The following is a 15000-nucleotide window of genomic DNA, read 5'->3' as shown; positions in this document are numbered from 1 at the left end:
GGATGCTTCACTTTCATAGTTCCTTGATAATGTGAGTAGTCACGAAAGCGCTTGGAATTTCTCTATTCTTTCAGAGTGGTTGTTTTGCATATATATATATATATATATATATATATATATATATATATATATATATATATATATATATATATATATATATATATATATATATATATATATATGTAACATATATAATATATATTATAGGATGGGGTCCACCTCTGGTGTAAATTGTGGGACCCATAGCCTCGGAGAAGTGGATAAAAAGGCTTCAAGGAAGAATATTTGGATTTCTTCCTGAAGCCGTTTGAATGTTCCACTTCCCCTACCACCCCATCTTTTAGTACATATTTTTTTTGCCAATAGGAATATTTTATTACATAATATGGTACAGAAGATTTAGGAGATACATTGTTGATATAAAGGTGGCACATAAGGTACATGTTGTTACGTGTGTATCACCGATTATAAGGCGAAAATCTCATCCAGCTACTCAGAGCTTGGGCGTGTGCCCAAAATACAGCAGGCATTACCCCTTTGAATAGCCGCACTGAGCCGCTGGAACAGAAAACTAGCTGCCCTGGGAGCCCTCGTTACCCTGATGAGTCTTTTTCCCAGCTCTTTAAGGAATTTAGATGCACTCTTTCCCCATGAGCCAAGGGTCTCTGAGCCTATATATATAATATTTATTATATATATATATATATATATATATATATATATATATATATATATATATATATATATATATATATATATACATATATATATATATATATATATATTATATATATATATATATATATATATATATATATATATATATATATATATATATATTATATATATTTTATATATGTATATAAAGAACACCCTTCCCAAATAGGCAAACATAAACGATTTTTATTAACTGGCATTGATATCAAATCGCTCGTGTGGTTAAAACATACTGGAGGAGAATGACATTGCTGGAAACCATGCCCAAGGCTCAATGGTGCGCCCGGGGCAAGGAAGAAACGTGGCCTGTTACATGCTGTAACATCTCTAGCTGAGTGGTCTAAGGCATCACGTTGGGGAACTGTCCAACTTTCCATTCGTGGGTACGAATCCTGCTGAACGAGATCTTTCTCTGTATATATCTCAGCTTGTTTCTGAATGGTGGAATGATATAAAATCGCTCGTGTGGTAAGAACATAAGAGGACATAGCTGTAACCCAAACCTGAGGCTCACTGGTGTGCCCGTGGCTAGGAACAAACATGGCTAGCTAGCTTTTTGAGGTATCTGTAGCTGAGTGATCTAAGGCGTCACTTGGTGGATATGCCGCTCTCCACACACGAGTCTGAGTCTGTATGATGTCAATTTACAAACCATAGTTCATAGCCCTTGTTTATTCATTGAGTTGTTTGTTATAACCTAATCTTATAACTCACAGCAGTAGGAACTTATCGACCTAGTCTTTGAGTTCGTGTCAATGTATTGGGGAGTTGTAAGATGTTTGAATTTTATTTATATATTTTTTTGTTACTGCCTCGTGGGTTAAGTAGTATAAAGAATACAGACAGGGCTCTTAAACTTCCCACATGGGAAATGTTAGGATATGGAGATTCACAAGTTTTGAAATAAATTACATATTTTCTGCAAGTATGATTTTAAATTTGGTGGTCTGCAAAAATAGAATGCAGAATACTAAAATACTCAATAGATTAAGTGCCAGTTATAAAAATTCTAGTCATGTTCTCTCAACAAGTCAAAAGTTCTTACGTAAAGATAACTTCAGAGGAAACGTTGTTCAAGGCAAGTGCTGCGTTAATTGAGTAAGCCTTTCTATGTTTACTTAAAAGTTGTTTGTAGGTTTCTGGAAAAGCTTCTATCAGAAGGCCCGTCCAGCCCCGATTTCTCTCGAAGTACAACGTGTTGCTTAAGAATTCCCCGTCAACGGCGCCAACCTCCACGAAAAATCCATCTTTCTGTAACACACACTATTAGTTACAGCTGCTCTCTGATGCTTACCACAGTCAGTGGTACACACCTAAAAACATTAACAATAGAATACTTATCATAGGTATTGAGAGGAAAGAATAGTAATCACGTTAGAAACAAGGTAAAATATAAATTACATCCATACGAAATATTATGAGCTAGAGAACAAAATATGCTCATATAAGAGATATCAAACCAATGGCGATAACTTTTATGACACTCACACTATGACGGTACTCGGTAGTTCGTTCCACTCATCCACAACTCTGCTACCAAACCTTCCTATATCCTTCCTGAATCTGAATTTTTCCAACTTAAAAACATTGCTACGAGTCCTGTCATGGCTAGATGTTTTCAGCACGCTGTTTACATCCCCTATATTTATTCCTGCTATCCATGTATGCACCTCAAGCCTTAGGGAAGATTTCTGATACATCGGACCAACTTTGTTATCCTCCTCTGTACGTTTTCCAGTGCATTTATGTTCATTCTGTAATACGGTGACCAGAACTGTGCAGCATAATCTAAATGAGGCCTAACCAAAGATATGTTGAGCTGAAGAACAACCTGAGAACTTCTATTATTAATACTTCTTGCTATGTAGCAAAGGATTCTGTTAGTTTTATGTCGAACACTTATGCACTGTTGTCTTGGTTTTAGATTACTGCTAACCAGAACTCCTAATTCCTTTTCGCAATCAGTAATATTAAAATCTACATTATTTAGTTTATATGTTGCATGGTTATTTTCTTGTCCAATGTTTACAATTTTGCATTTGTCTATATTAAACTGCATCTGCCACTTCTCCGACCACTGCAGCAGTCTATTCAAATCTTCCTGGAGTATGCCTGTAGAGGGTTTCGGGGTCAACGCCTCCGCTGCCCGGTCTGATACCAGGCCTCGTGGTGGATCAGGATCTGATCACCCAGGCTGTTGCTGCTGTTCGCACGCAAATTGACGTACGAACCACAGCTCGGGTGGTCAGCTACTGACTTTAGGTGCCTGTCCAGTGCCTTCTTGAAGACAACCAGGAGTCTATTGGTAATCCCCCTTATGTATACTGGGAGGCAGTTGAACATTCTTGGGCCCCGGACACTTATTGTGTTGTCTCTCAGTGTACTCGTGGCTCCCCTGCTTTTCATTGGGGGAACGTTATCTCCTGATGAGTCTTTCGCTTTCATAGGGAGTGATTTTCGTTTGCAAGTTTGGTACTAATCCTCTAGGATTTTCCAGGTGTTTATTATCATGTATCTCTCTCACCTGCATTCCAGGGATTACAAATCAAGGGACTTCAACCGTTCCCAGTAATTTAGGTGCTTTATCGTACTTATGTGTGCTGTGAAAGTTCTTTGTACACATTCCTGGTCAGCAATTTCGCCAGCCTTGAAGAAGGCAGTTAGCGTACAGCAGTATTCCAGCCTAGATAGAAGCGATTTGAAGAGAATCATCATGGGCTTGGCGTCCCTAGTTTTGAAGGTTCTCATTATCCATCTTAACATTTTTCAAGCAAATACAATAGATACATTGTTGTGGTCTTTGAAATCCTCTGATATTATCACTCCCAGATCCTTCACATTACTTTTCCACTCTATTGCATGGTTAGAGTGCTCTAATGTCCTAATTAGAATGAATTAGGCGACCTATTTTAGTGTCAGCAGCAAACTTGCTTGCTTATGTCGCAATTTATTCTATCATCAATGTCGTGTATATAAATTGTGAAGAAGAACAAATGGCGCAACACTGACCCCTGTGGAATACAACTCATGACGTTCCCCTACTCTAATTTCTCCCTAGTAATACAAACTCTCTGCTGCCTATCTGTCAGCCATGCCTCTACCCAGGAAAAAAATTTCTCCTATTTCGTGTGCCTCAAGTTTCTTCAATAGCCTCTGATGTAGAACTCTATCACTTACTGAAGTTAATATAAACAATATCGTATTCATTACCATGATCTACCTCCTCAAATACCTTGGTGAAAAAGTTACTAAATTTGTGAGACAGTAACGCCCCTTTGTAAAATCGTGCAGAGATTCATTAATCAATTTATGCCCTTCAAGATGGCTACGAATTGCCTCGGCAGTTATTGATTCCATAAATTTTCTCACCATGGAGGTAAGGCTTATTGGTCTATTGTTCGCAGCTCAGCACTTGTCTCCTGCTTTGTGAATAGGTATTGTATTTGCCATTTTCCACTTGCCAGTTCGTAGTCATATGTATTGAAGAGGCTAGCCGAAGGTTTGCTAAGCTCCTCTTCTCATTCCTTTAAAACCCTTGCAGACAGTTCATCGGGGGATTTGTTCGGTTTTAATTTCTCTCTCTGTCTGAGGACCATGTTACTAGTTACCCTAATCGTGCACAATTTATTGTCGTTCTGTTTTACATAATTTATCATTCCTGGAATTTCGCTAGTATCTTCGTGCATAAAAACTGAGAGGATATATGAATGAAAAAAATCACACATTTCCTTATTACTGTCAGTGATCTGACCTGAGTTACTTTTGAGCGGGTCAATCAAAGTTTGGGGGCCTATAAATCACACTCAATATTAATTTGTCACGACCCTGGAGAAACAGATCCTGTGTCTGATGCTTCTAATCTTATTTTATATCTTGTCTATCACAATTTAAATTATCTCTGACACACATCGCCACTCCACCACCTTCCTGTTGACCCTGTCAGTGTGAAATAGTTTACAGCTTTTTATGTGGCATTCAGAAGCCATTTCTCTATCTTTCAGGTTGAACCAGGTTTCCGTTATAGCAATAATGTCTATATAACATGCACATGCAAGTAATCTTAGCTCATCTATTTATTTCTTAGACTCCTACTATTAGTACAGTAAACATTAAGGGAACTAGTCACTCTCTGCCCTCTACTGTCTGTCTTTGTTGATCAAATGTTTTGCCTTTACTAGCAACTTTAATTTGATTATTGTCTATTCAACATATCCCTGAGGTATCTAGGTAATGTATACTGCTTTCAACCCTTGTACTGCAGCATGATTGTTTCCCACATACACCCATACCTCTATAATCTATCAGCTTAAAGTCCTAGACAAGTCAACAATGACCCCCTAAATCGAGCTGGCTAATGCAACCACTTCGGCCCCTGAGAATGTACCCCATCCCACGCATACATATCACGTTAGCAACAAAATTTGTCCCAGTTATCAATGAACGTGATTGCAAATTCCTTGCAGTACCTGTCTAGCCATCAATTTACACCAATTGCCATAGACATCCATTCATTGCCCACTCCCCCTCTAGGTAAGATGCTACATATGATTGAGACCCCTCCCTTAGGCCTAATTGCATCCTGTCTCCAGCCCTTCCCAATATCATTTCCACCAGATCTAAGACAGATGATGGGCTTCCTCCCATTATACCTGACATAATATTATCGAACCTGTTGACATGATCATCAACACCAGCTCCTGGGAAGCACACTAACATTCCTATCTCTGTTACAGAAACCACGGTCCATATATCTTACCTGTGAGTCACTCACAACCAGAATGTTCTTTGATTAGCAGAGGAGTTAGTGGTACCTTTAACCTCGCTAACCACTGAAGTACAGTCATCCTGGAGAACAGAGAATGGATTTCCTACCTTTAGATCTTCTCTATTAAGCTTCCTTATCTTGATACTTCTACCTGTAGTAGAGGCCACATTCCATTTGAAATGGTTGTCACTCTTGAACCCACTGTTGATAGCCTTTTCTTCCACACTGTCTCCACCCTTTGCACACTCACTCCCAAATCCATGTAAGGGAATTTTCAGCCTCCTATGCTCCTCTTCAACACTTTAACCTGAGATTCCAAAACACTTCAAGCCATGGTCCTCTATATCACTCCACACTATTAATCCCCCAAACAGCTATGACAAAGTTCTTTATTTTATTGCCTCGACAAAATTTATTGCCATGACAAAATGAATATGATAATACCTGGAGAGGGTTTCAGGGGTCAACACCCTCGCGGTCCGGTCTGAGACCAGGCCTCATGGTGGATTAGGGCCTGGTCAACCAGACTGGTACTGCTGGCTGCACGAAAACCGACGTATGAGCCAAAGCCCGGCTGATTAGGTACTGACTTTACGTGTCTGTCCAGCGCCTTATTGAAGACAGCCAGGAGGTCTATTGGTAATCCCCCTTATGTATGCTGGGAGGCAGTTGAACGGTCTTGGGCCCCTGACACTTATTGTGTTATCTCTCAGTGCACTCGTGGCACCCTGCTTTTCATTTGGTGAGAGTTGCATCTCTTGCCGAGTCGTTAGTTTTCATAGCAAGTGATTTTCGTGTGTAGGTTTGGTATACAAAACCGACAAGTTGATAAATAAGACATGTACAAGAATTAGGTATCTTTATTTCGAAATATTTAGCCTACACAGTAGGGTTCTTCAATCGAGGAATTTACAGAAGCAGTAGAGATGTAAAGATGTAATCCTTCATCCTTGAAAATGTAGTTTTAGGTGGTCAGTCCCTCAGGCTAGAGAAGAATTTTGCTCCATAGTCTGGAACAATGCTAAGTTAATCATGACGATAGGAGAGGCTGAGTAGTTCCTTCCCAAATGCATCCCTTTTCACTTGTAACTGTACTAAGACACTGTTGTGTTGCAGTGTCCTTCAGAGTAAATATGATAATGGTATCAGTAAGTTTCGGCTTCTTCAGTCGAGCACAGAGGAGGCAGCAGAAGCAGTAAAAATGTAATGAAAATGTAATCAGTCCTTTACCCTTGAAGACGTAGTTTTAGGTGGTCAGTCCCTCAGCCTGGAGAAACATTTTGCTCCATAGTCTGGAACACTGTGAAGATAAGGCAATAATATTCGGTGCCTCAGCTAAGAGCCTACAAAATTGTGTCCCTTAATTTTATAATAATGTTCAAAGTGTACAGAAAATACACAAACAACCTGCACAAAAGAGACAGGAACTTACACTTATCATTGGGAACATAGAATCGATTTCCTACCCTCTGATATTCTCTATTAAGGAGCTTACGACGACGTTTTGGTCCTACTCGGACCATTTACAAAGTCATACTATGACTTTGTAAATGGTTCAAGTCGAACCGAAATGTTGTCGTAAGCTCCTCACTCCTATATGCCGGCTATTTGTGTGTTGTTCCAATCACAGTATTGTCCACAGGCTGGACAAGTATTGAAGAATTCTTTGTATCAAGATCACATGATGATGCAGTATCTGACAAATATAATGAATGGTTTTGAAATCCACCAAGTTGAAGATTGAGACACTTATGCAACATATGGGAATCAAAACCATTTATTACATCTGTCAGACACTACAACATCATGGCATCTTGATACAAAGAATTCTTCAATACTTGTCCAACCTTTGAACGAAGACAAATTTACACTAGTGGATAGTTCCACTGTGATCCAGCCTCCTCCTGCTTTCACTCACCTGACTACAGAATATAAGATACTTCTCCGGCCCTTTGCTGTACTTTCTACAAGAGTGATGGACTGAACACATCGACTCCAGGTTGAGGGACTGATTACCTCAAACTCCTGTGCTCCTTACACATTTCTTCTTTTTATTGGACTGATGAAGCCACTGTGTGGCGAAACGTTTCCTCAATAAAGATTCCCATATGTTACATAAGTGTCACAACCTGCTTGATTTGTTTCTAGCTAGCAAGTATATTCTTATTAAAACCTAGAGATTACAGAGGAACTTGAAGCAAATGACCACAAATCAATTAAGTATCGATTGGAACAATGTTAGTAGAGATAATACAGTAATAATCCAAAATTTTTGATTAGCAGATTACAAATGGCTTAGAGAACACGTATCATCTGTGGATTGGGGTATCGAAGAGAACTATCAATATCACAGTTTTCTGAATATCATACAAGCTGCCAAATAAATCATATATTCCGTTTAGAGAAATGAGATCAAATAGAAATGATTCAAAGTGTATGAACAATAGGTTTAAACATCTTTCAGGGCAGTTCATGATTACCACTGAAAGACAGGGTGGATGATACACCCAAGAAATGTGCGATTTTTGTAGCTCTTAGAAAACATGATCTGAGAATCAGACAGATTGCCGAAAATTTGAACTTAGCAAAGTCAACTGTTGGTCGGTTTCTGAAGAGCTGACGACACTGGTGATTGTCGAGAGCTGTGTTCAGTAAGATGCGGATGAAAATACAAGACAACATTTCGCGATGGCAAGGTTATCATAAGAAAGAGTGTGACGGATTCCAAGAAAACCGTCAAATATCTAGAGAGAGATTTGGCTTCAGATGGCATAAATGTTGATTCTTCAACTGATTGACAAAGGCTCCTCGAAGTTGGCAGAACTGCCAGAAAATCGGTGAAGAAAAAATTATTGACAGTTATTATGATAAAAAGCCGGTGGACACTCGATCAGATGTGGCATATTTTGTGGTACAAGGGAACAGATGAGTGGTAGTGAGAGGGAGCAAAGAAATATTGGAAATAAACACATTCATCAAATGCCAAGACACCCTAGACAGCTTGTTATTGTTGAGGGAACGATGATCAGTGACAAATGCAAGGCAATCCTGGCAACTCATTTACTTCCCACTGGAGAAAGCATTTTCCGACAGGACCTTGTTCCAAGCCACACATCCGGAAAAATGCTGATATTCTTCGAAGAGAGTGAACTAAGCGTTCTATATTGGCCTGGAAACTCTCCTGACCTCAACCCGGTTGAGAATCTATCAGCAATAACAAAACGCAAGATCATGAAACAGGACTGTTCACCTGTGGAGAGGATTATTGCTACAGTTATTAGAACCTAGAACCAGGACGAAGAACTTGACAAAATGTGTTCAACATTAGTTAATTCTATTTCAAAGCTTATAGAAGCAAAGGTTGGTCATCTCTTTTAGTAAAACAATTATCTGACATATAATTACCGTATATTTTTCAAATAAACTTTAATTTTCCAAATAAATTTCATATTTCATCCCTGTCCCAATTAATATGCAAAGTACTGTTTATAAATTAAACGTTAGAGAAAAAAAATAGGTCCTCTTAAAATAATCTCTGGGCAGTTTACTGACAAGGAAAATATGTACTCGAACTTTACTAGTTATTTCCTCTCAGTTTTCATTCTAGAAAACATAAACAATATCCCAGTAGTTAATATTTATAGTGGGCCTGAAGAAAATGATTTCTGTAATACAAAGTCAACAACAGTAACCGCCCAGGGAGGTACTACCGTCCTGCCAAGTGAGTGTAAAACAGAGACCTGTAATTGTTTTACATGATGGTAGGATTGCTGGTGTCCTTTTTCTGTCTCATAAACATGCAAGGTTTCAGGTACGTCTTGCTACTTCTACTTACTCTTAGGTCACACTACACATACATGTACAAGCATATATATATACACACACCTCTGGGTTTTCTCCTATTTTTTTTCTAGTTCTTATTCTTGTTTATTTCCTCTTATCTCCATGGGGAAGTGGAACAGAATTCTTCCTCCGTAAGCCATGAGTGTTGTAGGAGGCAACTAAAATGCCGGGAGCAAGGGGCTAGTAGCCCCTTCTCCAGTATATATTACTAAATTTAAAAGGCGAAACTTTCGTTTTTCCTTTTGGGCCACCCTGCCTCGGTAGGATACGGCTGGTACGTTGAAAGAATTTATATATATATATATATATATATATATATATATATATATATATATATATATATATATATATATATGCACACCCATCTGGGGTTTTCTTCTTGTTTCTTAATAGTTCTTGTTTTTCTTTATTTCCACTATTCTCTAAGGGGAAGTGAAAAAGAATCTTTGCTCCGTAAGCCATACATGTCGTATTAGGTGACTAAAATGCTAAGAGCAAAGGGCTAGTAACCCCTTCTCCTGTTTGATCTACTAAAAAAGAGAAGAACAACTTTATAAAACTGGAATGTTAGAATGTGCGTGGATGTAATGCAGATGATTGCTATGTTATGAATGAAAAGAAGTTAAATGTCCTAGCTCTATGGGATAGTGGAGTTTCAGTGAGGAGAAATCAATGGGAATAAGTCGGAAGTATCTGAGAGGGTTAGAGCCTTTACTGCACATATAAGTTCTGTCAAACACCTAAACTCCTGGGAACGCTTGGAAGCACTTGTACTCACTGGAGCGTAGGCGAGAGAGATACATCATAATCCACAACTGGAAAATTCTAAGAGGGACTGGTTCCTAATCTGCACACAGAAATCACTCCCTACGAAAGCAAAAGACTTAGCAGGCTGTGGAACATACCCCCTATGAAAAGTAGAGGCACCATTTGTACACTAATAGCATCCCACCAGCCAAAAGGGATATTACCAAAAGACCCCTGGCTGGCTTAAGAGGGAGCTGGACAGATACCTAAAGTCAATGCCGGATCATCCAGGCTGTGGTTCGTACGTTGGACTAAGAGCGGCCAGCAGTAACAGCCTAGTTGACCAGATCCTAATCCACCGGAAGGTCTAGTCATGGACTGAGCCGCGGGGGCGTTGATCCCCTTAATACCCTCAAGGTAGAGTTATGGACACTCCCGAGCTTCAGAACCTTGCATTTATCTACAATGAACTGCATCTGCCACATGTCTCACCAAGACATGAGTTTGTCTAAATCTTCCTGAAGTTCAGAGACATCTTCCTCTGACTTAATTATTCTGCCTAACTTTGCGTCATTAGCGAATTTGCTCATATCACTAGCAATTCCCTCATGAAGGTCGTTGATTATAAACAATAATGAGCCTAAAACTGATCCCTGTGGAACGCCACTTGTTACAGATCTCCACTCAAATTTTACCCCATTTATGCACACACACACACTGATTCCTGTTGGTGAACCATGACTCGATCCACGACAGAACTTTTCTCCCAATGCCATGAGCTGTCACTTTCTTTAAGTCTCTAGTGCGGTATTCTGTCAAAAACCTTACTAGAATCCAAATAAACAATATAAAATTCTTTATCGTGATCAACGGCCTCAAAAGCTTTATTGAAGAAAGTTAGTAAATTAGTTAGGCAGGAAGAGCCCCTCATGAATCCATTCTGAGCATCATTAATCAAATTATGCTTATTAAGATGACGTATTATAATATCAGCTGTAAATGACTCTGCCTACAACTGAGATCAGGGTTACTGGGCAGTAATTTCATGGTAACGAGTTGTCCCCTGCCTTAAAAACAGGAATTACATTAGCCATCTTCCACGTATTAGACACTACACCTGTTAGTAAATGGTTCACAGACTTTCATTTTGCACTCCTAAAGAACCAATGAAAAAAGTTCATCATGGTCCGGGGATTTATTTTGTTTACCATATCTCTTGTGACTGTGATATTACATATTTTATCTTCATTAGGCCTACTATAAAAATTAATTTTTGTTATATTGGTAGTGTCTTCCTGTTCGGAAACAAAGAGCAAATAATTAGAAATCGAGCACATTTCATTTTGTGAGTAAGATGCTCAGAGTTATTTATAGAGGACCTATCTTTTCTCTAACCTGTAATTGTTTTACATGATTGTAGGATTGCTGGTGTCTTTTGTCTGTCTCATAGACATGCAAGATTTCAGGTACGTCTTGCTACTGCTACTTGCACTTAGGTCACACTACACATACATGTACAAGCATGTATATACACACCCTTCTGGGTATTCTTCTATTTTCTTTCTAGTTCTTGTTCTTGTTTATTTCCTCTTATCTCCATGGGGAAGTGGAACAGAATTCTTCCTCCGTAAGCCATGCGTGTTGTAAGAGGCGACTAAAATGCCGGGAGCAAGGGGCTAGTAACCCCTTCTCCCGTATAAATTACTAAATTTAAAAGAGAAACTTTCGTTTTTCTTTTTGGGCCACCCTGCCTTGGTGGGATACGGCCGGTGTGTTGAAAGAAAGAAAGATCTTTTCTCTAACTTTTGTTTTGTATACCTGGGAAAAGCCTTTCACTTTCGCTTTTGAATCATTCGCCCTTTTAATTTCATAGTCACTTTTAGTTTTTCTTATCCATTTTTTAAAGCTCCCTCTTAATGTGTGTGTATATTGAGCTGCGAGATGACCTCCCCTCTTTTGATACGCCTATAAATTCCTTTCTTCTTCCCTAAAAGATGTTTGAGCCTATTGTTCTCACATTCCATATCATTTCTATTTCACATATCCCAGTCCACAGATGATAGGTGATTTTTAAGCCCATTGTATTCTTGATTAATTATCTTTACTATTGTTCTCCCAGTAGATACTAAAGATAACTGATTTGTGGTCGCTTCTGCCAAACTCTTCTGTAATTTCTTGATTATTAATAAAGGTTAACTAGAACAAAATCAAGCAGGTTATTTTCCCTCTTTGTTTCTATCGCAAACTGCTCCAAAAATATTCTTGAATTACCTCCAGGAAATCTTTTGACTCAACATTCCCAGTGAATGAATTCCAGTCTATTTTACTAAAGTTAAATGTTTCCAGGAATTACTACGTTATCGTGACTTGTGGTCTTAACAATTTCCTGCCAAAGTATCTGTCTCCCTTGATCCCTATCCAAGTTTGAGGGACGGTAAATCACGCCAAAAATACATTTTTCACGCCTTTCCCAAAATTCTACCCAGACAGTGTACTCACCTAGTTGTACTCACCTAGTTGAGGTTGCGGGGATCGAGTCCGAGCTCCTGGCCCCGCCTCTTCACTGATCACTTCTAGGTCACTCTCCCTGAACCGTGAGCTTTATCATACCTCTGCTTAAAGCTATGTATGGATCCTGCCTCCACTACATCGCTTCCCAAACTATTCCACTTACTGACTACTCTGTGGCTGAAGAAATACTTCCTAACTTCCCTGTGATTCATCTTTGTCTTCAACTTCCAACTGTGTCCCCTTGTTACTGTGTCCAATCTCTGGAACATCCTGTCTTTGTCCACCTTGTCAATTCCTCTCAGTATTTTGTATGTCATTATCATGTCCCCCCTATCTCTCCTGTCCTCCTGTGTCGTCAGATTGATTTCCTTTAACCCCTCCTCGTAGGACATACCTCATAGCTCTGGGACTAGTCTTGTTGCAAACCTTTGCACTTTCTCTAGTTTCTTTACGTGCTTGGCTAGGTGTGGGTTCCAAACTGGTGCCGCATACTCCAATATGGGCCTAACGTACACGGTGTACAGGGTCCTGAACGATTCCTTATTAAGATGTCGGAATGCTGTTGCGAGGTTTGCTAGGCGCCCATATGCTGCAGCAGTTATTTGGTTGATGTGCTCTTCAGGAGATGTGCCTGGTGTTATACTCACCCCAAGATCTTTTTCCTTGAGTGATGTTTGTAGTGTTTGGCCCCCTAGACTGTACTCCGTCTGCGGTCTTCTTTGCCCTTCCCCAATCTTCATGACTTTGCACTTGGTGGGATTGAACTCCAGGAGCCAATTGCTGGACCAGGTCTGCAGCCTGTCCAGATCCCTTTGTAGTTCTGCCTGGTCTTCGATCGAGTGAATTCTTCTCATCAACTTCACGTCATCTGCAAACAGGGACACCTCAGAGTCTATTCCTTCCGTCATGTCATTCACAAATACCAGAAACAGCACTGGTCCTAGGACTGACCCCTGTGGGACCCCGCTGGTCACAGGTGCCCACTCTGACACCTCGCCACGTACCATAACTCGCTGCTGTCTTCCTGACAAGTATTCCCTGATCCATTGTAGTGCCTTCCCTGTTATCCCTGCTTGGTCCTCCAGTTTTTGCACCAATCTCTTGTGTGGAACTGTGTCAAACGCCTTCTTGCAGTCCAAGAATATGCAATCCACCCACCCCTCTCTCTCTCTTGTCTTACTGCGGTCACCATGTCATAGAACTCCAGTAGGTTTGTGACACAGGATTTCCCATCCCTGAAACCATGTTGGCTGCTGTTGATGAGATCATTCCTTTCTAGGTGTTCCACCACTCTTCTCCTGATAATCTTCTCCATGATTTTGCATACTATACATGTCAGTGACACTGGTCTGTAGTTTAATGCTTCATGTCTGTCTCCTTTTTTAAAGATTGGGACTACATTTGCTGTCTTCCATGCCTCAGGCAATCTCCCTGTTTCGATAGATGTATTGAATATTGTTGTTAGGGGTACACATAGCGCCTCTGCTCCCTCTCTCAATACCCATGGGGAGATGTTATCTGGCCCCATTGCCTTTGAGGTATCTAGCTCACTTAGAAGCCTCTTCACTTCTTCCTCGGTTGTGTGCACTGTGTCTAGCACATGGTGGTGTGCCCCACCTCTCCGTCTTTCTGGAGCCCCTTCTGTCTCCTCTGTGAACACTTCTTTGAATCTCTTGTTGAGTTCCTCACATACTTCACGGTCATTTCTTGTTGTCTCTCCTCCTTCCTTCCTTAGCCTGATTACCTGGTCCTTGACTGTTGTTTTCCTCCTGATGTGGCTGTACAACAGTTTCGGGTCAGATTTGGCTTTCGCTGCTATGTCATTTTCATATTGTCTTTGAGCCTCCCTTCTTATCTGAGCATATTCGTTTCTGGCTCTACAACTGCTCTCCTTATTCTCTTGGGTCCTTTGCCTTCTATATTTCTTCCATTCCCTGGCACACTTGGTTTTTGCCTCCCTGCACCTTTGGGTAAACCATGGGCTCATCCTGGCTTTTTCATTATTCCTGTTACCCTTAGGTACAAACCTCTCCTCAGCCTCCTTGCATTTCGTTGCTACATATTCCATCATCTCATTAACTGGCTTCCCTGCCAGTTCTCTGTCCCACTGAACCCCGTTCAGGAAGTTCCTCATTCCTGTGTAGTCCCCTTTCTTGTAGTTTGGCTTCATTCGTCCTGGCCTTCCTGCTTCTCCCTCCACTTGTAGCTCTACTGTATATTCGAAGCTTAAAACCACATGGTCACTGGCCCCAAGGGGTCTTTCATATGTGATGTCCTCGATATCTGTACTACTCAAGGTGAATACTAAGTCCAGCCTTGCTGGTTCATCCTCTCCTCTCTCTCTTGTAGTGTCCCTTACGTGTTGGTAGATGAAGTTTTCCAGTACCACCTCCATCATCTTAGCCCTCCATGTATCT

General features: G+C 40.2%; 1 protein-coding gene across 1 annotated transcript in view; it reads right to left on the bottom strand.

Annotated features, from left to right (window-relative positions):
* LOC138854885 (protein Star-like) overlaps positions 1-15000 on the bottom strand; it is a 138845-nt gene that overhangs the window by 32176 nt on the left and 91669 nt on the right. Inside the window, exon 4 of the mRNA XM_070100471.1 lies at positions 1763-1968. Within this exon, the coding sequence (XP_069956572.1) occupies positions 1763-1968 (206 nt within the window). The remainder of the gene's footprint in view (positions 1-1762; positions 1969-15000) is intronic.

This window comes from Cherax quadricarinatus, chromosome 72 (assembly GCF_038502225.1).
Source record: "Cherax quadricarinatus isolate ZL_2023a chromosome 72, ASM3850222v1, whole genome shotgun sequence".
NCBI lineage: Eukaryota > Metazoa > Arthropoda > Malacostraca > Decapoda > Parastacidae > Cherax > Cherax quadricarinatus.
The sequence above is the reverse complement of the archived record's forward strand: the minus strand, read 5'-3'. Positions and strand labels throughout refer to the sequence as shown.